This window comes from Patiria miniata, unplaced genomic scaffold (assembly GCF_015706575.1).
Source record: "Patiria miniata isolate m_02_andy unplaced genomic scaffold, ASM1570657v1 HiC_scaffold_3, whole genome shotgun sequence".
NCBI lineage: Eukaryota > Metazoa > Echinodermata > Asteroidea > Valvatida > Asterinidae > Patiria > Patiria miniata.
This window is the reverse complement of record NW_024037069.1, coordinates 16839753-16863831: the sequence shown is the minus strand read 5'-3', so window position 1 is coordinate 16863831 and position 24079 is coordinate 16839753. Positions and strand designations below refer to the sequence as shown.

At 41.4% G+C, this 24079-nt stretch overlaps 2 protein-coding genes across 9 annotated transcripts; one reads left to right on the top strand and one right to left on the bottom strand.

Moving 5' to 3' along the window:
* Positions 1-2685: 2685 nt before the first annotated feature.
* On the bottom strand, positions 2686-15242 carry LOC119737780 (histamine N-methyltransferase-like). The gene is made up of 4 exons (XM_038212376.1): positions 15108-15242; positions 5758-6011; positions 3692-4009; positions 2686-3331 (listed from the first exon to the last, which is right to left on the bottom strand). Exons 2-4 carry the CDS (start codon positions 5960-5962, stop codon positions 2961-2963), a joined length of 894 nt encoding a protein of 297 aa, XP_038068304.1. The 5' UTR covers positions 5963-6011; positions 15108-15242; the 3' UTR covers positions 2686-2960.
* On the top strand, positions 5138-24018 carry LOC119737781 (histamine N-methyltransferase A-like). 8 transcript variants are annotated; one of them, XM_038212380.1, is made up of 5 exons: positions 14837-14932; positions 17782-17906; positions 18925-19211; positions 21894-22211; positions 22992-24018. In XM_038212380.1, exons 3-5 carry the CDS (start codon positions 19010-19012, stop codon positions 23348-23350), a joined length of 879 nt encoding a protein of 292 aa, XP_038068308.1. In that variant the 5' UTR covers positions 14837-14932; positions 17782-17906; positions 18925-19009; the 3' UTR covers positions 23351-24018. The 8 variants fall into 8 exon arrangements, with proteins under 8 accessions (XP_038068305.1, XP_038068311.1, XP_038068306.1 ...); XM_038212379.1 differs by having other exon boundaries at positions 17782-17964; XM_038212377.1 differs by lacking the exons at positions 14837-14932; positions 17782-17906 and adding an exon at positions 5138-5256.
* The last annotated feature ends 61 nt before the right edge of the window (positions 24019-24079 follow it).

Genomic DNA, 24079 nt, shown 5'->3' with positions numbered 1-24079 from the left:
CCGCCAATTATGCAATATCACATTTCATATTAATATGAGCAAATTGGAAAGGAAAGGAGTATTTTTGAGAAGGCGTGGACGTTTTTAATTACAATTATTGTGAAAACACGTACTGCACGTTGAAAATAACAAGACCAAGTACACGGTATAAATCCATTACAAGCCGATCGTAGCATCGAATCAGGATACAGGAAGAAAGTTTGCTATCAAAGGGCTAACTATTGGAAACGCGGTTGGAAATAAAGTAAGCACTGCATGCATGGGACTCGAGGTTGGGTGCGTACGTACCCGTGTTATGGATTTCGACCGAAGTCAGGCAAGGAAGTATATGTAATAGACCACGGCGAATGCCGTGGTCTATTATGCGCAAACAGATTTGCTGATTAATTAGGCAAGACCCCGCCTCTTGACTTCCTAGATTTTGACCAATCAGCAGGCGCTTTCTATAGGTCTATCGGGACCCCCCCCCCCCCCCACACACACACACACACACACACACACACACACACACTATTTGATTTTACGGACGGAGGCCAAGGGTGTCCGGTGAAAAAAACGTGTCGTCATTTCAGCACGGGTTTGCAAGTGCCCCTTTTTGGTGATGCTCCCCCAGTTTCAAACCCGTTCCGCCGCCGCTGCACCCGTTGCGCGTCATAGACTAGTAGTCTGAGTATCACCCGTTATCCACGGAGCCATCTCCTGTCTAACGTCTGATATGCCAAAGCATGCAGATTTATGCAAGCCGCGCGCCAGCCAATCGGAGTCGACTTTACTAAATCGTGACGTCATTTCATCCCAAAATCAGGACTAACGCTGTGATTGGTCAATTCGAATGCAGCGTTTTGTAATACAACAACAGCCGGGAGCGCATTCGCGTAACATGATACCGAGCGCCGCGCGCCGTGACATTTTTTTTAAATCCATGTCTATGACGCGCAACGGGTGAATGACCGAAGACCCGATAGACCTATAGAAAGCGCCTGCTGATTGGTCAAAATCTAGGAAGTCAAGAGGCGGGGTCTTGCCTAATTAATCAGCAAATCTGTTTTGCGCATAATAGACCGAGGCAAAGACATGGATTTAAAAAAAAAAATGGGAAGGGGGAACACTGGGAATTTGTGGGGGACACTGGGAATTGGGGGGGGGGGGCACGTGCCCCCAGATCTTGGTTTTGAACGCCTAATTGACTTTGTCCCGGATCGTTAGACTAACTCGGATGTGATTTTGTTTTTCATGTGTAGGTTTACCGTCGGTACACAGGAATTGACAAGAATCCGGAGGGTGAACATGCTAAATGTTTTATTCTTCTCTATCACTCTCACAATGACATAGGGTAGAGTCCAGCGTAGATTAAAACGTACTACAATCCTGGGCAAATCTCGCTGGGCCCCCAAGCCCCCGGCCCCCGTTCAATGTTGTCTCTCATTGCGCGGTGTGTGCTCCATCCATCAGCTGGAGAGAACAACATTGACCGGGGGAGCGGGGGAGTGGGTGACCGTGGCAGGCTCAAGAAGTGTCCCAACCATTTTGCCCGGGATTGTAGCTTATATCTTGGCCAGGCTTACAACATCTAGCCTAAGGGCCATGACATGAATTTTTCTTAGGAACATATTTTGTTGCAACTTTGTACTCTTAAAATGTGTGACAGCTTTTTGACAACCCCTTTTCAATGGTTTGGTTACTTTTATTCAAAAGTTCACTTCTTTAATAAACACTTCAAAATTAATTGTCCATGTTTTTTGCGGACAACAGAGGGCGCTGTTTCTGTGATGTCATTTCAAGGAGACCCTGTTCAGTTTCTGTTCAAATTTTGAATCCAAAAATTTGCTCATTGAAAACATTTGTGAGAAAAGTTTTCTCGCTGGCTTTAAAACTGTCATGTACTGACACAACAACGAATCACCAAAGAAAACAAAATGTATGACATAAAAAATGTAATATCCAAAATTCTGGCAGCTTTTGAAATAGCTGTAACATCATTGAGGTTTCTGCCTGAAATGACATCACACTTTTGCTCATAAATATGTACATTTGCATTAGCACATCAATAAAAAAAGGCACCAAAATACGCTGAAAATGGCAAAACAAAAATTGACAATAAGGTTAATAGGACAGAAAGGTGTATTTTTATGAACTGCATTAAAACAATTAGCATAGCGTAGCGTAGCGTATTCGTAGCTTTGTGGCGTTGTACTAGCGTTTAGCACGGTAGTGGTTAGCGTACGTATATATATAGTAGCGGTTCGCTGCAATGCTATAAACACAAAGAATAGCTAACCTTAAGGTGCATCCTTTAAATACACATCAAAGGAGGATATGAAATTAGATAAACTATCTTGATTATCAATGTCATAAGCACACTGAATTACCAAAGAAATCTCACCCGGGTATCACAATTTTAATCGGAAACATTTTGTCCAAACAAATAATCAATCAAGAACAATCGTGTTGAGGTGTGTTTAAATATTTTTACAAGTTTCTAATTGATGTATAATTAATTAATATAATTAATTGCCACATGATATTTTGCCAATAATTGCTCCGACTAGGCTCACTCAACTAAAACAACTTCAAGTTAACATTTTTTTGTTACATAAGGATTAGTTAAATCAAACTACGGAGACGAGTGACATCCGTAGACGGTGAGTTTTTTTTGGATTGCGAGGCGAACAAAAAAATCAAGCAGGATAAACATTTGCTTCACGACCTCGCGGGGCAGAAAACTCAGCCAAAAAAATGTACCGCACAAAAGGGAACATTTTGTGAGCAAACGGCCTCGACTGACTTTTTGCTCAGCACGTGGCTCTCGGCGGTAAGTGTGATCTGCACAAGCTTGGACGCAATGAGTTCACTTTGAAGTAACTTTCCACAGGTTTTAGGTAACTTTTCCGGCCCAGTTTAAACAAACAACTTTTCGGACAGTTTGTATTTGTATAGTGGCTTGATTGTTTTTGATAAAATTAATTGAATTCTTGTTGCTTAATTATTACTACTGCATCCCAGCCAATGATCAGCAGTATGGCGTCATTTTTCCTCTCGGAGCAGTCGCTGCTTGCAAGATACTCCATCATGGATCTCTGTTCGTCTTCGGCCGCCGTCTCCTTGAAGTTAACGGTTTGGGTCAGGAAATCCACCAGCAGGCTGCCTTCCTCAGAAGCTTCGTCGAAGCACTTGGTGATGTCGCAGCTCGTGGGTTGGTGGTGCTGCGTGTACGGGATGCCACGGCGGTCCAATAAATTGAGTAAATCCCTCGAAGTTACTTGTAGGTCACAACCGGCCCGACCATAAAGTTGAGGAAAGCGGTCCAGAAATCGCTGCCATCCGGTGTTTTCTGAACAGAAAAGTACACCAAAAAATCTCAACTTATCCCCACCGTTTATAACGCCAATAAAAGTGGTTCTTCAAGACTGACTTTGGGAGCTACAGTGCTGAACAAATTAGCCTTAACTTAACACTTTTCTTTTCTATCGGGGTGAGGGGGGAGGGTTGACGTCGGTCAACAATATTCCTCGTGTGCCCGACCTATATGCGCATTATGGCGATAACTTTCCCAGGATGCTTTGAGTTTCCTTTAGAATATTCTGTTTAAACCATTGCCAGCGCCCTTGCATAGAACGAAACCCGTTGGGAGCTGATGCTGTACGTGCTACGCCAAAATAATAAGATTTAGCACTTTGCATAAAATACTGACCTGGCTTTAGGATCACAAGTAATGCTCCTCCTGGGATCAGTAAGTCGTACAGATACATCACGGAGCTATCAAAGTTGTCCACGTAGTACATGGAGTGAACTGCGCTGATGAAATGGAACTTGGTACCATCTCCCGCCTCTTGGTATTGCTCAATAGTCTGCTGCCGAAAGTCAAACTTAACACCGTGTAGCTGGTGAGCCTTCGCTTGAGCAAATGCCTTGTACTGGACTAGCATCTTCAGAGAAGGCTCAACTACACGATTATTGATGAGCGGGAAACGCTTTTTGAGCTGCTCCAACATCAAACAATCCATCTCACCTACATAATGGCCATAATAAAATTAAAAAAATATTATAGGCAATGACAATTAGTGTCAATAAATAGTCTTGCAAGAAGACATGTCTTGAGCTGTTCGAATCACGTCAGATGTCGGGCTGCAATAATGAGAGTATTGTTATGATCCCCAAACCAAAGAGTAAACCCAACCCCGAAATTTACTCCCCCGAAACGGAACCAAAACAAACTGGACATGAATAAAGCAAAGGCAAACCAGTTCACACCTTAATTAACAATTAATATTATTATTTCAACAGAACCAATACAAAACACTTTACACACAAATTCAATTTAAGAAAATACCAATATACCATGATAGATTACCAGAGAGTGAGTGGTGGGGCGAGCAGGGGGTATAACAACAAGTTCATAGTTCTTGTCTTGGTGGGTGCTCTATGATGACTCCGGTGATGAGCAGCAGGAAAAGGGGGAAAGGGGTTCCTCTAACGGGTCCTCCCGTTAGGCAGCTAGTACGGTCAGTACGCCGTACTCGTGAATTCACGCACGTCGGATCAGTACCCCCGTGAAGTGACGTCAGGGTCCGGTAACTCAGACCCAAGTCTCTTGTCCGACGAAGTCGCCAAACCCAAACCAGGCAGCACCCTAGCGGGGCAAACTCCAAACTTGCTTGAAGCTCCAATCTGCTGTCCAGTCGACGAGCGACATCCAGGGGGAGATCATCAGACAGCAGACTCCCGGTCTTGGTCTTCAGGCGTGTGCCCCGGGGAAAACTCCCCAACAGCCGGCAGTGGGCACAGTCGTGAAACTCACGGTCCTCTCCGTCCGATGGTATGGGATGAAAGGCACACCCCAAAGTTCGACGATCCATTTTATACGGGGACGAACATTCCAGGCACACCCGATGCATACCGTAAATTCTAACTTTCCGCTCTCCGAATTTTTAACGATTGTTCATTCTAATTTGCATATCTAAACTGCTCGCCCCAATTGGGTTCAACTGCTCGCCCCTTGAATAGTTAAAAAGGTTTAAGACATCGTTCCAGCCACTATTTTCTTTAACAAGAAAGTCGATATTATGTAATACGGTTTTACATGCCACCAATAAATAATACACTAGTACAACTCTGGAATAAATATTAATTATACATCATCTTAACAGTATATCGTCCGTTAGCCGGCCTGTAGTCTTGGTCCAATCAAGATGGGATTTGGATTTGACTTCTCAAACTGCCCTCAGGTCGACCTCGTGACGATCATACAGAAAGGTGGTGAGTTGAAAAAAACCCAACGAAATCCAAATGGTAGGACAAATTTTTGATCGAAGTTTTGCCTGTAGCACTTTCAAAATCTGGGATTATGGAAACCCAGCCATTAAGCTTTCTTTTAATACAAAAATCATTCAAATCACTGATGTACTTTTCGAGTTACGGAATTTTGAACACCGTTTTAACGTACTATCCACGGATCACCAAACAGTAGACCTATACGAGTTCTTTCAGCAAAACGAAAACAATTCTCATAGGGATGCATGTAAACTGTTTTCGTTCTGCTGAAAGAACACTGTGATCCCGGTGGACAGAACTTTAAAACGGTGCCAAGTTATGTTTAAAATTCCGTTACTTGAAAAGTACATGTTTATCAGTGATTTGAACGATTCTTGTACTTAAAGACAGCTCATTGATTGGGCTTTCATATCCTAGATTTTGAAAAGGCTACAGGCAAAACTTTATTCAAATATTGATCCTGCCATTTGTGAACAGTATTCTTACCTGACCCACTGCCCACTCCCAGGACCCGTAGCTCTTCTTGTCCGTCCAGTGTGGCCTGGAGTTTCCCGACCACCACCTCGCTAAACACACTGTCCACCAAATCAGAGTGCGTCCTGATCTGGGCAGACCGAGTGCAGAAGACTTTGAACGCCTTATCATAGTGGCCCGGATTGTTGTACAGACTCGGCAGCAATGTCGATTCCATAATTCTCTTGTATTCTCGATACTCTAGTATTTTACCGGCTGTATACAACCTGCAGAGTGGAGTGAATTTGACACAAAATAAAGGGTACGGATTGGCTTAAAAAGTCTCTTCGTCATTGAAAATCGGGGAAATTCCCAAAATATTAATATATAGATCCTCGCAGACAAATCATCTGCGCGGAATCAACAATGAGCTATGAACCAGAATGACATAATATATTATACGGGGACAGTTTATTTTCCCTCAGTTTCGCAAAAAAGAGAGACTGTACTAGTTATAGTGGCGAGGTCGTTCGGAGGGTAATTGTGTATTTGTTGGGGTGCGGCACGACTACAAAAGTACTGATCGACATGACAAAGACTCGACCTTCGTTCGCATAGGCCTACTATAATTTTCGGGCTAGTTCGGTTTGACCATCGTGCGCGGCCAATGTAAAATACGACACGAGCATACTTACAAACTCGAAAACACTTTGCCTTAAGAGCAGCTTTTCCAAGGAAGATGGACGAAAATAACGTGGTTCCTTTTTTTTTGTTTACATCATCATCCTTTCGTTCTACATTGTATTACAGTCAGTTGCCGTGTCACTCGTAGCTGCTCTATTTTCTCGTCCACAAAACTGACAGCAACGCGAGGCCAGCGAACGATGGCCGTAAAAAGGGCTTCAGAAAATTCGCAATTTTCATGGCAAACCACAACCGATGCAAACAAACAAAGTTATTTTAGGTAGTTAAAGACCTACTTCATACATCTATCAAGGTATTTTTTTCTCCAAAAAAAGGCTTTCGGTGCATTTTGACGATATTATTTCACGGACAAATCGACTAAAAATTAGGTCATGAAATTTCCGGGTTTTTCGAAAACGACGAAAAATGTTGAGGTAATCAAACGCAAGAGTGAACCTTCATCTACAAAAAACCTCGTGAACGTGATGTCGTTAATATTTTAAGAATACTAATGTTTCCAACAACTTCCATTTTTCACAAAGCGAAAAGATCGTCGCCATTGTAAAGCATAGAGCAAGGAACCCAAACACGGTGTGACCTTGTGACCCATACGCCCACTGATTGGTCGAGCTCGCGCTCGAGTATGGCCTGCTTAATATTCATAAGTCATTCATTGCGCGAATAGCGCGTGCTATTCACAATGTTTTCAGGCCAACGTACGTCGGCGTACGTTTACTCGCGTACATTGTGATTGCAAATCATGAAATCTCGCAAAAGTCTTCATTTTTCAACCGGCGATTTGGACCAAACATTAGAAGTCTCCTGCACGTGTTTCACATGAAAATGAAGCGTATACTTTCCTCTATCTACTAAGCCTTGCCATTTGTTTCGGCCTTTTTTAAGAATCGAATGTACACCTAAAAACTATCGGCCCTCGATTTTGTTGATAAAAATATGATTTTGTTTGACAGGCCACTGAACAACACTTTATATTTGTCAAAAGCAGTTATTTTTGTTATCAAAATAAAGCACACGATTTCAACTTTTCACTTATTTAGCCATCTGGGCCAAACAGTGCATGTATCGAGGCCCTTTTTGTGTTTTTCTGTAGTCTCGAATAAACCGCGTAAAATCTCGCGTGCGCTTTTGGGCCATGCGTGCTTGACCTCGGGACGAGAAACTGGGGTTAAACAGGGCTGTGTGCGCGTGACACGGCTACTGACTGGCAACGCGTTGTATAATGGCATTGGCGTTGTATTTGTCAGCAAGAGTAATCAGTCAGTAGCCGTGTCACGTACACAGTTTCAGGATTAGTTATATAATGACCGTATGCTGTATTTCTCATGGTGATGTTTTGATAATGTATTAATGATCCCGAAAAAAATCTAAATCAATTTGCTCAGTCTGTATTATAATTTTTTTATGCTATCTTTCAGCCCCAATAATTTTATGTACACAATACATTGATTAGTATGCAATTTGTTCTGTTATTTCGGAGGATGGTCTACCTCTCGAGTTTGTGCTCGCGTTTGTACTTGTGTGGTGATCCAGTGCTCAAATCCTTTAAACCCACCTGCCCAGCTAAAACATCACGTTGCCACAACGTTGGTCCCCCCAAAAAGTGGTTCAAAAACATTACGGCGTGGGGTTCGGGGCCCTTAAGCGGGCCCCGAATTTTTATTGGATTCTAGATGCTCTGTGGTGCGATCTGAGGCAATTTATGACCACTTTAACCAATGTTTTTTTGAGGAAAAGATGGTGGTGTACTCATTGCCTGCCTTTATTGCGATGGTACATAAAAACAATTAAAAAATTGGTTTCGTTTGGGGGGGGGGCATGGCCCCCTTTGGCCCCCCCCCCCCCCTGGATCCACCCTTGAGTTGAACATGCCGACGCCTTGAACCGCTCATTCATAAATACCTCAGACGGTTTAGCCATTCCTATTTTAGTCCAAGAGCCAGGGGTAATTTATTTTTTGGAAATGACCAAGTGTTTGGTGGGTATTTTTGGAAAGTTTACACATTGGGAAATTCGAATTGAATAGTCTTACGGTTACCTGGCGGTGGACCTGGATACCAGGAGCAGATAAGTGACGTCACATAAGCAGTGATTAAGACATGCAACAGCCGTCGGGTCAATCAAATGGACTGTGTACGCAGAATGTACGTATTACTGACCCGGCGGCTGTTGGATGTCGTACTCAACTTAATGTATTTCTACTATAGATTCGTATTGTAGATTTATGTAAATTATTTGGGCTCTAAAGGTTTGTTGCTAACAAGCCCGCGGGAACGGGGGGGGGGGGGGAGGGATGCTGTGGGTACTGCAGCACCCCCAACTTTTTGGATTGGGGTGCTGGAATATACTACAGCACCCCCATACCGGGCAAAAATGTGTTCCAGCCAGCAGTGTTCTACGACGATGAATTTGCGCCGCTACGCTATACATTATGCTTGCTCTACAAAATCTCCTTCGTTTTGTTCGTTTCTAGTTTTGCCGCGGCTAAGCGCGGCGCTTCGAAAGTCTAGCACATACACTTGTAAAATATCAAGAGGAGGTATTTTCTAAATCTTCAGGCAGTGCAGAATCGATATTTCTCTCAAGGTATATGTATCTAAAAACATGACATGTCTATGATATTTCCGCCATGATGGAAGTTTTGACCCGAAAGCAATAACCTCGGCCATGACAATGGTGGCAAAGTTGATTATGCTTGCCAGGATTTTTTTCATTCGATCTTTCAATAGGGGCACAAGTTCATACCTTTTCCCTGAAGGTTTTTCTTTTCATTTAAAAGTTTCATTGACGTTGCTAGCATTTTCTGTACTCAGCATTAACAAATAACATGGTTCACACTCATCCCCAACCCAATAGGAGTGGGACGGGCTTTCATTGAAACTAGTCATCCTTTACGCCAATTCCAGTGTAGTTTCGTTTTAATAAAAAATCTATTCATGTTTTATCCTTTGTAAGTTTTCCCTCATAAAAACTCAGCAGACTGATAAATCCTTGCCTAGCTCCAAACTTACCATCTACTGATCATAAATATAAAAATGCATTTGGTATTTTAGTCTTTTATATTTGCCATTCCATGTAACAAACATAACACTGGAAATATATTGAGATCAACATCGTTTGGTGAGTTAGAATATGTGAATATTTTTATGAACAGAAATTTATCCACTTCCAGTGGAACCATTTGTATAAACTTGAACCCAAAAACATCCTTTCGGGTTTTATAAGTTTCAGTATACTTCAGTATATTTCTTCACAGTGCATCCAGAATCCAACATTTTCCGGGGCCTTAAAGCGGGCCCCTGGCCCGGTGGCCCCACGCCGTAAGGGCTCGGAAAATAAAACAAAACATACACGCCGGAATTTACTAAATGTAAGAAAGCAGCCTTGTAACAATAATATTTACCTGCGATGTCATGCATAATGATAAAATTCTTTTTCCAGAATTAAATGGAACCAAAAATGGAGATAAAAATACAGGGTTCTCCACTTTAAGAGCAACAGTTTATTCGAAACAAAATTCTTTAAAATCTCAAAAAACTTGTGCTAAAAGAGTCAATTGAAAGTGGCCAGGAATCGCCTCAGATTGCACCACTAAGCATCTATATTCCAAATTAAGCCACAACGTAAGGGCTTTGCGCTCCGCTTTCGTATTAATTTTTTCCGTCCTTTAAAAATTCCAGCACCCCCTGGCAAAAGTTTGTTCCAGCTGCAGTGGTTGCTAAGGAGGATGCTGTTGCTAGGCAAACACCTACATTAGCGTGATCAAATTTCGAATATGCTGTTCAGAGTACTCAGACATCTCCTCTGAATGCTTGTCTATTGATGTGAAATCATTTGATAAGGTAATAAAACGTAAAGATGCAGGCCTGTATGGAGTCGAGGCCATAGATATAGAACTTAAAAAACTAGATCGGACGCGCGTTCGAACGCGCCATTCACTGTGCACAAAACTTTTGGGTTCTTCATGGACGCGCTGCAAAGACTCGTGAATAGGGCCACGCGCCAAGGGCAGCTGGTGAATGCTGGACGGAAAAATATCGCCAACACCCCCACCTGAATTCAGCAATGCGTTGAAGTTCTTAACAACAGGTTGACAATTTTAAATACGATTTTTGACATTTCACATTCCTTCGAAAAGTTACACATGGGTTTGCATCTGTGCCGTATTTGGGGCCAAGATGGCGACTGTGTTGAAGGTAATTGATTTTCAGCCAAGAATACTAATTTGTACCGAGAAGTAACCACATTGTGTTCTTATATCTTTACAAAGGCAAATGTCAAAAGCGTAGTTAAAATGTCAACCTGTTTAATGAGATTTCCCCCTCCTTTTTCAAAATGTGCAATAAATATCAACCGTTACTTGCCCATCAGACAAAACATAAACTTTTCATTTTACGAACATCAAAATGAAATAACAGAAAATCATTTTGTAAAATGAGCAACAATAAAAACACGCACTCGAAATAATACGTTGCTTTAATACTGCTAGCCTCAATAGGAACATTAAATTTGAAATGAATGGATGACTACAAAAACCATCTCTGGTCATCTGTTGTGATTACTGAACACACTGATACTTGAATAACTTTTAGATAATAAACAATTTATATACAATGAAAACTTACTCGCTAGCTAATAAATACACTGATGAAACGGCAGTTCCATATCCATAGCCATTAATCAAGATGTCAAGAGTATCATTGCTCATGAAAAAAATACATTTGGTTGTCACCATCCGCATAATTATGTGAAAGTTTAGCCTATGCAACTACCAGCGGTTGAGTATTGCTTCCCATTATTTATTAACCAGAATAAGTAATTTCAATATATCTTCCTCATATGCATGAACGCAAACAGACGGCTATTCAATCTTTCAATTTCTGAGGAGCAACAATAAGATGATAACGAAATACTGAGCGAAACTTGTTAAATTTTAGCTATGGTCCACGCATGAGGCACAGTTATGCGTGGCCAGCTATATCCTCACTGTACGCACAGTCGGCAGTGCAATCTTCTTTCTGACGAAGATGTACACTTTCGTCAAGCAGTGCGAACTTCTTCATCTGTTCACTATGATTGTGATTCGTTGAGCAAGGCGCAGTTTTCCTAGCTCCAGAAAAGTGACTTCCAATTGCAGAATAGGAAACTGTGTTTCCATCTGGTCGGCCGTCTTTGGAGTAAGAAGTTGCTCCTCTTTCAGGCCTTTTACCACCTCTCTGACGGATAAGATCTTTTTCGACATGATCGTCGATTTTCCTGCCGGAGTTGTCTGTTTTCCTGTTCAAGCTTGGACATATAGCCTTACTGTCATTTCTGGTGGTAGACTGTATGCATGCTCTATCGCTGGTTTGATTTGCCGATACAGCCATGCACTGAAGCAATATCTTCGACGGGGGTTGGGTCGGTTCTTTCCTTGTCGTTGGCAGCTCTCGTGCTGAAGTCTATACACGAGACTGTAGTCTTTCTACGAAATAAAACAAATAAAGCACATGATAGGCCTTTAAATACATGACAATAATTATTGATAGCCTATCCTGGCCCCAAGTCTCATTGTAATACTTACAGGCTTCAAATGAGTCGGGTATAGTCTTCAAAGTTGGACGGTACGGCATCGTCACGCAGACGGGGTTTCCCCCATTCCACCTTGAATCACTCTGCAGGGAAATAGTCGCTGCAAAGACGATCGTGCTTTGTTGGATTCCATTTGCTGCCATTTGGAATGTTTCTCCTAATCCGCTGAAGCCTAACTTTTAATCTCTTTCGATCGCCATGGGGGAACCTGGGAAGTAAAATTAATAAGCCTAGATTGATTTTTTTTTTGTGGTAGTTTTGGCAAAATGCACACATTTTTGTAGGACTTTATCCTTCAAGATATACAATCCGTGTTCTTAAAAAAAAATGAAAAGGAGATGGGAGTTGCCTAGATACACTATACACTACAGATCAAACAGCCTCATATCTTTACCGTAAATCAACACTCCTGAAGTCTACCCGAAATAGCAAATGTTGTGGATTTTTTTGATATTTTGTTCGTGTTGTTTAGAACACATAGTTAGTGAACAGATTTGTGGCAAGTCTTTCTTAACAATGGACAAATTAAAAGAAAAATTGACGGATCATCACATAGGCCTACGCCTTAAAATTGTTTCCAGTGCAAACGTCATTGATGTGTTCAAACTGGGAGAATGGTGCATTTTCTTCAATCACCCACATCCTACAACAAAAAGTGACTCCCAATCCTTGTTCCCAGCGGACTATTATTGCAAATCACGAGAGGGGAGGGGTGACGTTAGGCCAGAAATAATTGTTAGTCGATGTTCAGGCAAGGAGTACCATCTTAAATCTTAAAACAATGTACTGTCAAGATTTCAAGCAGGCCCTGCGCGGTTATTACAAAATTCGGAGGATCCTTTGGATCACACATGGGGGATTTTTCTACACACCCACTCTTGTGATTTATGTCCATTGGCCTTGCGTAACGTAGCCTATAATTAGTCATGTGAGTTAATTTTTATAAAAGCTGTCTTGTTCGAAATACAGTCACAAGAGATAAATTCTATGTATTAAGTTACTCACACATGATGTTAACTTCTTGAGAGACTGTCCTCTGGGACCCTTTCTCCGTCTTAGTTGCACTTTGCTGCTGCACAGTTTGCCACCATTATCAAGTCCTTTCCTCCTAGCCTACCACGGCAAGCATCGATGGAGAAGTGCAAGTGATCTTCACGCCGAAGAAATGCGCGTTTAAATTTTTGACCCCATTCACGTGACCAATGGCAGCGTCCTGTCAAAACGTGCGTATTATACGCGCGTCCGATCTAGTTTTTTAAGTTCTATATCTATGGTCGAGGCTGCCCCAGGTGCGTTCTGCGCGACATCGCGCACGTCGCGTCAATCTCCATAAAAAGGGTTGTTTACATCTTAATCGCCAGCTGAACACTCCATTATTTAGCTAGAGGGATGTTTCAAAAAGTATGAAGTGAACTTGTTGCACAAAATCGGGATTTTTCGACCGAAATATTGTATTTTTTTGACCGAAAAGGTATTAATGAATGGGAATGTGCTCGGTTGGTATTAATCACCCTGTTTTAAGACCGCTTAGAGTCTGGGTGCTGATAACTACCCTCTCCGGCTCGTGTAATTATCAGCACCCAGACTCTAAGCGGTCTTAAACAGAGTGATTAAAACCTCTCGAGCACACATTTTATTCCCATATTTAATGCCACGTACATTGTGTGTACAGCAAAGGGCGATGATTGCGTATAAAAGGGAAAATCCCGAAAAACAGTGGGCTGTGATTGCGTACAAAAGCGAATTCCCCGTGCTCGCTTCTTGAGTGTCTGGTTTTACGACTGTTGTATCAACTATTGAGCTACATGTAACGGCTAGCTGTTTGATAGACCAATGTATTAGTGTTAACCAGTGTTTTTTACACGTTTACATGACAACTTCTTTTTAAACGCAAGCACATTTTTGACTTCTGATGATACTTAAAAATTGGGCTAGCAAAAGCGCCCAATTATTTTTAAAATTGGGCGTTTTTTTCTAAAAAAAACATGCGCATTGGAGTAAAAAGGGTAAGGCGAGCAATATTTTGTATTGCGCCAATGGTGTGCGACCTTTACTTTGAGAGATATGAGCTATTTAATGGGTTTTTGTTACAATTATTGTACTTGATAAGTTTACAGTACAGCAGCATACGCGCGTGCAGATCGTCACCTGACTCTTTTTAACTATCCTTTGTACACGCGCTATTTTTCAACCCTCAACCCTCAACATCAACATCAACATCAACAATCAACAATCAACAATCAACATCAACAATGGCCCAACACCGTGTGTTTGTTCCTACAACCTCTAGGGTTTTTTTTTTAATTTTTAAGATGCCGTTTTCAAGCAATTCTGACCTAAGTCAAGTCTATATGGTGTTCATGGTGCAAATGTACATGTACATGATTGTTAATGTAAACGTGAGAGCTTATAATCTTAACCTCACTTCAAAACGGTGCATTTAAATCTTTTCTACATTTTGTTCTCCATTTTTTCCCCGGTACTGTTGCTACAAAATTCTGAAGGGGGAGGGGTGGTTTGGTCCAATGGCCCATCCCTCACTGAAACTTGCCTGGGTTAATTTTGCCCAAGAAAGGGTGAAAACTGCAACTACCCGTACCCAAAATTGGGTTAATTGTTCTATAACCAATAATTGTTTGGGTTGGAATTTTTGTTAATTGCAATTGTTCAGTGCTCCGGTCAAAAAGTGTGTGTTGGGGGGGGGGGGGACACCCCCATTCCACGGGATATACGTGCCCGTTGTTAATGGTTATGGAGCCCGTGGCCAAAGTAGCACGTCTTTATGTATGCCTACACAGGCAATACAGTGGCACTACATGAACAAATTATCGATCCTCTTCATTCAAAACATACCAAACAAAAGCCGCAACGTGTGCCACGCATACGGCTCATAATAATCGTCCATAGAGCTAGAGCTGTTGTGCCGGTTTTTAAGGTAAGCCTGAAACTGTTCCTTAATTTACTCTCCCTTTTTCGGGGGAGGGAGGGGTCAGTTGTTGTAGAATTTGTTATTTTTTCAGTTATATATCTGCAGGTGGTCCGAAAGTATATTCCCCTCATGCTGGGTCTCTATGTCGGAACAGAAACGGCGAACACATATTCATAACTACCTGTTCCTTGCTCTGTGAACAGTCCGACACACTGGTCGATCGGTACTGTTGAGATGCAGCTCTGTTAGTTCTCATAGCTTCGTCATGGCTTTGTGACTGATCAAGAATTAAGAAGCACAATTTCTGGCCGCCGTGCTTGCGTTGTTTGTGCAGCAATACAGCGATCCGGTCGATGCCGCTGGCTAGGGCCCAATCTGGCGACGCGACGGTACGAGCAGGAATTAGCGCGAGGCCGCGAGGAGAACGCAGTGAGCTCCCCCCGCTGATCTTACGGTCACCAGGCCCTGGGTTGCATGCACCACGGACCATTTACACATGCATGCACATCGGTGCATGCAGTCGGGTAAAAGGTTTATTATTTCTTTTCAACGACCACATAGTCCGTTTCTGCATCGATACTTCGAATTTTTGTAACGGAGATTTTATTTTTTGGTTGTTGAATGGCCATAGAGATGTTTTCGCGGATCAAAACATATCCGATCTGCTTTGATGGTTCTTGACATTGATTGATCTTGATCAGGTAGGCCTACAGCTACACCCCCTTACCAAAATGTCCAGTTCATTCCAATTGGAAATCCAATTGGAACGAATTGGGTTTAATTGGTATTGAGTTGGTTTTAGTTGGTTTTAGTTGGAGTGCTCGTTCCCAATTGGAAAAAAACGTCATGGACCAACTCAATTCGTCTGAAAACCCAACTGATGTACGATATGGTCTTAAAGCTACAGTCCATCATTTGTAATTTGTGCATTTTGTTCGTTTGAAGCAACAAAAGAGTTCAAAATCTAATGAAGGATACTGAGCAACTAACCTGATGAAGTTTCAGCTCAGCTTCAGCTGTACATTCCGAGAAAAACAGCATTCTAAGATCTCAATTTCAAATCAAAAGTTACTGAATCATGTTTTGAATTGTTCTGAATTGCAGCTATACTCGACGTAGCGCACTGATCCGGCGAATTATAACAACCGCGCGCGCGTGTGCGTCGTTCCAATACTTGTGCGCGCTGCGCTGAATAACAAAACGAACTACTAATTTAAATTTTCCTACGGTGCTTCTTAAGAATCACCGTTGGAAATGCCTTCTTTCGTTGATTACTTCAAAATGACAGCTTCCCAGAAAGAATAATTTCACAGGGAGTTTAGTTCCCTTACTATCTTTCAACCAAGTTTGTTTTTCAACAATAATTACGCCAGTTACTTTTCTGATGGCTACAAATGATGGACTATAGCTTTAATTGGGGTTCAATTGGTTTCAGTTGGAAACTATTGGAATTGGGTTTTCCCAATTGGAATCCTATCTAATAATGTCATTCCCAATTGGAATCCCATTTAACGTTCCATTCCCAATTGGAATCCTGTCAAATCTTTTCATTCCCAATTGGAATCCAGTCCAATCGTTTCATTTCCAATTGGAATCCCGTCCAATCATTTCATTTCCAATTGGAATTCCGTCTATCATACATTTCATTCCCAATTGGAATCCTCAAGCGCTGTCTATCATTCCCAATTGGAATCCATGCAGTCCACTCGTTTCATTCGATGAGAGTGTGAATGACAAATAAATTTCCAGCTGCATTTTTATTGCAAAAAAAATCATTCAAAAGTGACAATTACATGTACATATATCATGTATACATGTACTTATACCTCCATGTCTACACCCAGGCCCCGGCAGTAAATAATTTTCAGAGCAATTCATTTGCCAGGATACCCCTCTAAAAGTTGCATGCAGCTTGGGCCAGCACATGGAGCACATATCATCCATAGAGCTAGGACCAAGGCCTCACAAGTCACATGCACATAATCAAATTACATACATAGTGCTTGGGCCAGCATGGCATTGACCCCCTGCTGTGCTGTCTTGCCATTCGCTGGTAACCAGTCTCACCCAACGTGTGTTATACAAATGTACGCTCCATGCATGACATGAACACAACCTTGCATACCAGTCAGTGCAGAAACTGCTTATGTGGCAAATTTGAATTCAGTTAGTTGGATTACAGGATCGTGGTGGGCTTGCAATTAGTTCAAGAGAACAAAAGCTTGTACCTGTTGTAGTAGAACATGAACTTTAATTGCCCAAATCATAAATATTGGCAGGAATCTTTCAGGACTTAATTGCTGTTCATGCAAAACACATTTGATGGAGATGGTTACTGTGTGTGCAGATTGTGTTCCTTCATACATCATGTACATGTACATGTACATCATGTACGTGTAGCTGTGGCTGTGCTGTGGCTACAATTTAACATTGGACATGAAGGCCTTGGACTTGGAGGATGAAAATAGATGGTGATCTGAGTAGAGTTGACTTCATTAAAATCAAGTGTTTAGAATGTTGCAGAATAGAACACGCTGTACGCGAGAAAAAAAAAGATTCGCAAAGGCAAAGTTGCAAGAGAACATCAATTTGAACTACATGTATATGTAACTTATTATTTTCTCAGCTAGAAATCACTTCTTTTAAAGAAAGCACAAGTCCGAGGACAAACTAAAATGCATGGTGGCGGCCAAACGCCATTCCATTAAACTTAACATGTGGGGACATGTATGATTTCGCCCTTTCCTAATAAACATGATCAACACATTGTCATTAAAATCATTTTGATTCGGCCAAATATATGTAAAAATAATGGCATTTACTTTAGAAAAATCTTTTTTTTTTCATATATGCAGGACCTCTCTCCACTACCAGCAGACCGTGGTGACAGCTAGCTGGCTATACTGTTTTGCAATGACTTTCAACTGCTACTAGGGCTTCCAACGTCCAAATGGTGTACAGCCCTACGACTCGACTACGTGTACGAGACAATTTCGACAACCATCTGCTCAACAGATCTTGAAAGGCACATTTTACATGTAAACAGGTCACCTAGGGCTAATTCTACTGCCATACCTATGGTGCTGTTCGCTATATGGACCACGTTTGGCCAAAACTGATAGATAATTGGTATGTTCTTGCTTTGGGCTCCCATTTTGCTGCAGTCGGCTGAAACTGGTCACAGACGCTTTCAAAATATAACTGTTCAACTTTTGACTTGAAACCGATCGAGATCCTTTTGTTTTGTCGGCCGTAATATCATCTACATCCACTGAGCTAAAATTTCATCAGGTTAGTTGTTCAGCAGCCGTCTTGCACATTTAGAGCACTTTTGTTACTAATGCAGATGCACTAAACTGAATATGAATAGCTACAGCAATAAAAACACAAACAAGTAAATGTAGTGATAATCGTGAAAAAAAGGCGACATTGTGTATTCCGCGGATCACTTTGTTTTAATTGTATTGGCCGTGTGGTTTTAATTTGATTGCAACTGCAGACTGTATGATATGGTGATAAAAAAATAAAGTACTGGTTCAAATCAATCATATTGAATGTGTGAGTTATTTCTGTGACGAATTTAATATTTTCCAATTGTTTTCCAATTGGTTTTTTTTTCCAATTGGGTTTTTTTTCCAATTGGTTTTTTCCAATAGGTTCTTTTTTTCCAATTGGGTTTTTTTCCAATTGTTTTTTTTTTCCAATTGGTATTTTTTTTTCAATTGGGAAAATACCAATTGGAAAAAGTCCAATTGGTTCCAATTGAGGAGTGCCAAAACTCAATTGGTAAAATATCCAATTGGTTCCAATTGAAATTTTGAATTGGCAATGAATTGGAAATTTTGGTAAGGGCCAGATCGAGTGGGATCAATGCACAAACCATGGAGATGTCGGACAGGACTGGTGTACACTTGTTTTGGAATTAATCATTGTTTGGTCCTACTTTGGTGTATATTTATACCTTACTATGATCTTTTTGTTTGCTAATTCTATCACAGGATATAACTCAATCGTCTTGGAAGTCGCGAGAAAGAACATCAATTCTTTCTTTTCCACTGGAAAAGAAAACACTGAAAAACCATCATGGAGTTCAAGTTACGCAGTCTGTTCCACGACCCGGAGTACTACACCAAGGCCTTCCACTGCTACGCTGCTCTGTCGGCGAAGTTCAGCGTGCTTGCCAACTGGGGAGAGACTGTGTTTGGTGAAGCTGTCGTTGACAAAATCAAGGTCACGCTGGGCGAGAACGAAGAGCTACGGGTCCTGGGAATGGGGAGCGGGTCAGGTATGCATAATGTAAAGTTCGCCGAGAACAGAAACATTTCCGAATTGAACGGGGGAAAGTATGAATGCTGTTGGTTTTGTGGCTCTTGTTGTGTACATTATAATATATTTTAAATTATAACAAAGGACTGTCTCAAACACCTGTTATATAGCAGTTCAAAGTGATTCTGATGGACATTCAGGCAGGGGCGGGCCTAAAAACAGACACACGTTACGAACGCTCTCAATAATGAATGTGTTGTCAAACTTAATGGAGCAAAATGGACTGGTGTTACATTAATGGCCTTTGTTTCAAAACTACAGGGCCAAATCCAACAAAAAATTTCACCCAGTCCTGTAATTGGCGTTTTTTTTCTGCTGTTGGGTGTGGATAATAAATAAGAAAGAAAAATGTTTGGACTCATCATTTCTATGTGAATTAGATTTTTTTTTCTCATAAATTACGAGAATTCTGTACACCTTCCAGAGGAACATTTTTGGGACACCCTGAGTAGTCCGAATACTGCTCCAGCATTGAATGAATGCTTGCAATTATACAAACGCACTGAGTTGCAGTACATTGTGGCCAGTCCTACACTGCGCAATAGTCGTAGCCTTGTTACCATGTTGTGATTGGACGATGAACGACATTCGTTTGATGGTGTCTTCATATCTCCAGTGCAAGTAGCTATGCTGCAAGCGCGGTCGCAAGTAGCGCTGCTTGCGCACCTGGGATCCGCACTCAGCATGCAATACTTTCAGAATCATTTTAGTGACGGTCTGTTTTTCATAAATGAACATCATAAAGAAAATAGATTTCCAATTTCCCAAATGATCTATAATTACATCTTGAGATCGTTTAGACACACCCCCATAAATGCATGAAAGTGAATACGGAATTGAAGTGTTAAGTAATTAGTTCTTCCGGTCGCATCATCAGTCCTTTTTACTTATATTAGGGAGGTATTTAAAAAAAAAACTTTTTAACTATTTTAAAATTAAAACAATGATTGAAAAAAAAGCAGGGATCAATTTAATACGCATAATATGTACATAAAATTAATAAATTTACATTCGTAAATTATTTTTTTCGTAAAATACGTTTTTTTAAAGATAGAAGTAATTCTTCCATTCCCAAAGTTTATGCACAAAATTAATGTCCAATGAATCATTGCAGATAGCTTGCAATGCTCATTTAAATATCGAGATATATACACAGTAGGGTTTTGTGAAATGATAAAGTATTTCCTTTCCCCCTTTCTGTATCACGGTGAACGAAATGTGTCACAGAAAAACCTGCAGAATCTGGTCTTGTACGATGAACATGTACATATGCGGCGCCCATACGTGTACATAGTACCGAACGTCGTACTTGCGTACATGTACTTCAACGTCGTTAATTGTCCAATCACAAAATGAGTCCGCCATCTTCGTTCTTGACTTTTCGCGAACACGGCCGTTCGCGTGTGTTCCCGTCATTTCGAAACACCGTTCTCGTGTTCATTCAAAACGAGAACGGGGTTTCGAATACGCCCTAGGTGCACTCCGTGCAGTGATTGCATCGAAACTCCGGTTTCTCTGAGAGACTTTATTACAACTGATTGGTAATACCAGACGGATAACGTATATCACCAACCGATAATGTAACAGTTGGACCGATACTGTATCACCACTAACTGATATATTACAAAAATTGCCCGGATGTGCTTACACTATCAGTCAGTTATCGATCCTGGCCGATAATGTAACAGAAATTGACTAATAGTAACCTTTACGACACTTCGGTCAAGTTTATTACATATCGGTTAGTGATACGGTATGTCAGTTCTTATTATTGTTACATTATCGGTTGGTGATCCGTTGATCACTATCAGTTGTAACATGTCAAAGAAGGAAATATTGATATGATCGCAAGGCATACTATACGCCAACTTCCTAGCATTGGTATATATATATACCGACAGACTGGTAATGACTCGAGTCAATGGCTCAACTCGAGTCCGACTCGACTCGACTAGAGTCGAGTCACTTCCTTAAAACGACTCGACTCGACTCGCCAAAATTCAGTGACTCGTTAAAACTCTGACTACCGACCGGTTGGGCGACCTGTATATACGAGAAAGTTATTTCTAACTCATGACTTGTTGGAACATCGATCAATAAAAGAGCGTGTTTGGGTCGTAATTAATTATATAATATACAGGGTGAGTAAAAAAAACCACCGAAACCCAAATTTCGGGACTATTGTTTTAGTGAAGTTCTGCATTGCATGTAGCACTTTCAAAATCTAGTATATAAAAGCCCAATTCATAAGCTTTCTTTTAGTACAAGAATCATTCAAACCACTTATGATACCTTTCAAGTTACGGAATTTTAAACACAACCACCGTTTTAAAGTTCTGTCCACGGATCACAATAAAAAGGTGGGCGTTCTTTCAGCAAAACGACACACATCCCTATGTGATTTGTTTTTCGTTTTGCTGAAAGAACACTATACCGCTTATGTGACCCGTGGCCAATTTGAATGATTCTTGTACTAAAAGAAAGCTTATGAATCGGGCTATCATATCCTAGAATTTGAAAGTGCTACATGCAGATCTTCACTAAAACAGTAATCCCTACATTTGGATTTCGTTATTTTTTTACTCACCCTGTTTACTTGTACAGCGTAATAACGTTTGCAGTTGTATTTTATATTCTTCAGGTGAGATGGACATGAAGATGCTGACCAAACTCCTGCGACGCTTTCCACTCATCAACAACCGTGTAGTTGAGCCTGCCATGGACCAGCTTGTCAAGTACAAGGCCTTAGCACAATCCAAGGCACACGACCTACACGGAGTAATTTGCGACTGGCGTCAGCAGACGATCGATCAATACGAAAAGGCGGGAGATTCGAGGCAGTTCCATTTCATCAGCTCGATTCACTCCATCTATTACGCGGACGATGTTTACCGTTCCCTGATGTATCTTTACGACCGGTTGGAGCCCGGAGGAATCTTGCTAGTGGTAACAGTCTCAGGTAGGCCTATCTATGATTCTTCCAAAAAGAGAGTAAAGTTTCCAAAGCGCAAGGCTCGCTGAATCGCACTGCACCAACCGTAACTCGTTTGCAAAAATCGTAATTTCTACCCTAAGAAACTGTTCGAAATTACAAAAAAGGTATCATTTGAATTGAGAGAAATCTGCTTTAGGCCAAAAAAAAAAAGTCTCCGGTTTCTGGTATGCGCGCGCGTCGCCGTAGCCATGCGCGTCGGCAAAATGAAAAAGTTTTTTTTCAATGAAAGATGATGTCTCAAAACCGCCAAACTCACTGGTTTGACTGGAATCCTGGTGCTGCACAATTTTAACGTGTTTTTAGAGGGGGTTATGATCGAGAATAAGCTTTATGTGGCCTCTCTGGACTCCCATTTATTTGCACTAAGTTTAGTCGGGCACCATTTGCAGTCATCAGCCGACATTTGAAGAAAAAAAATCGGGTAAAAAAAAAAAAAGCCGCGTCGCCGTACCACTTTTTGGGCAAGCTCCATACCAGAAACCGGAGACTTTTTTTTTTTGGCTTTAGGTTCAAAAGGTCAATTTCTGATGATAAAAAACACCATTGAGTCAAATTTGATCGAAACTAAGGAGGGGACCGTAACTACACGATCGCCCAGATTTCTTCAAGTTCTTGGTAGGCAAAAAGAGACCTCAAAATTTCTTCATGTTTTGTTCATTGGGTATGTGCTTGCAGGAGGTCAGTAAGAAAAATGCACACCTATAGGTCTTTTTAACTTACACTCTCATAATGTTTTTTTACCAGACGACAGTGGGTACTGGCGTTTATGGAATCACTTCCCAAGTTTTCAAGACAGTCTGATGACCTTCACAAACTCGTCCCACATACGCGGCTCCTTGGAGCGCCGAGGCATCCCGTGCACGCAGTACCACCAACGCTCCCGTGTCGAGATCACCCAGTGTTTCGACGAGGCGTCGGAGGAGGGCGCCCTGGTGGTGGATTTCCTGACCCACGTGATCAAGTTGAAGGAGACTGCGCCTGCGCAGTTGTACAAGGAGGTCATTGAATATCTCGGGAGTGACCATTGCTCCGAGAAGAGCGCAGGCGATGTTCTCTTCAACAACGACTGGGATGCAGTTGTCGTGTGCAAGCCAGTGGACTAGGGTCCGAGGTGTGGGTCTGGCTTTTCTTGGGGGTTTGATTAGCATTGTAGGCCCACTTTTTTATGGATACCCAGGGGCGTCACCAGACCAATTTGAATAAAGTGGGGGTATTCCAACTGCGCATGTGCACATCAAGATTCGACGATTTAGTTTTGGGATGAACAATTCGCCGTATTCGTGCAAAATCATAGCGGGTACCTGCAAAATTAAATATGGGCCCCATCTGGGAATGCTACCTGCATGCTATCTTGTATGAGGAATACACTGAAATATGGATAGTCGTCAGCATAGTAAATGTTTTATTGGATATTTTGATTGAATGCTCGTTCGTTTCAAGCTAGAGGACCCGTTCCTCCTTCCTTCCCCTTAATTGGGTCTGTCCATTACACATGCATAACCAGAACACAATCTGAAATATAACGCCGGTGCCTGTAAAATTTGGTGGTGATTTTCTGTTTAGTTCAAGTTAGAGTGTGATCATAGACTAGTACAGTTTGAACTAGGCTAAACTGCAATTAAAAAAAGCTACCTATGCAGTGATGCTGACAGCTGCACATCTTTAAATGTCAATACATTTTTACAGTATAGTTATACGCCTTAGCGATGTCTTTTTAATGGAATTTTAATTTCAGGTTCTGAATAACAATTAAAAGTTCGTATTAAACACCTGTCGTCGTTGTCGTGGCGTCATTGTTCAATATAGCCTAGCCTTTGTAATCTTATTATTTG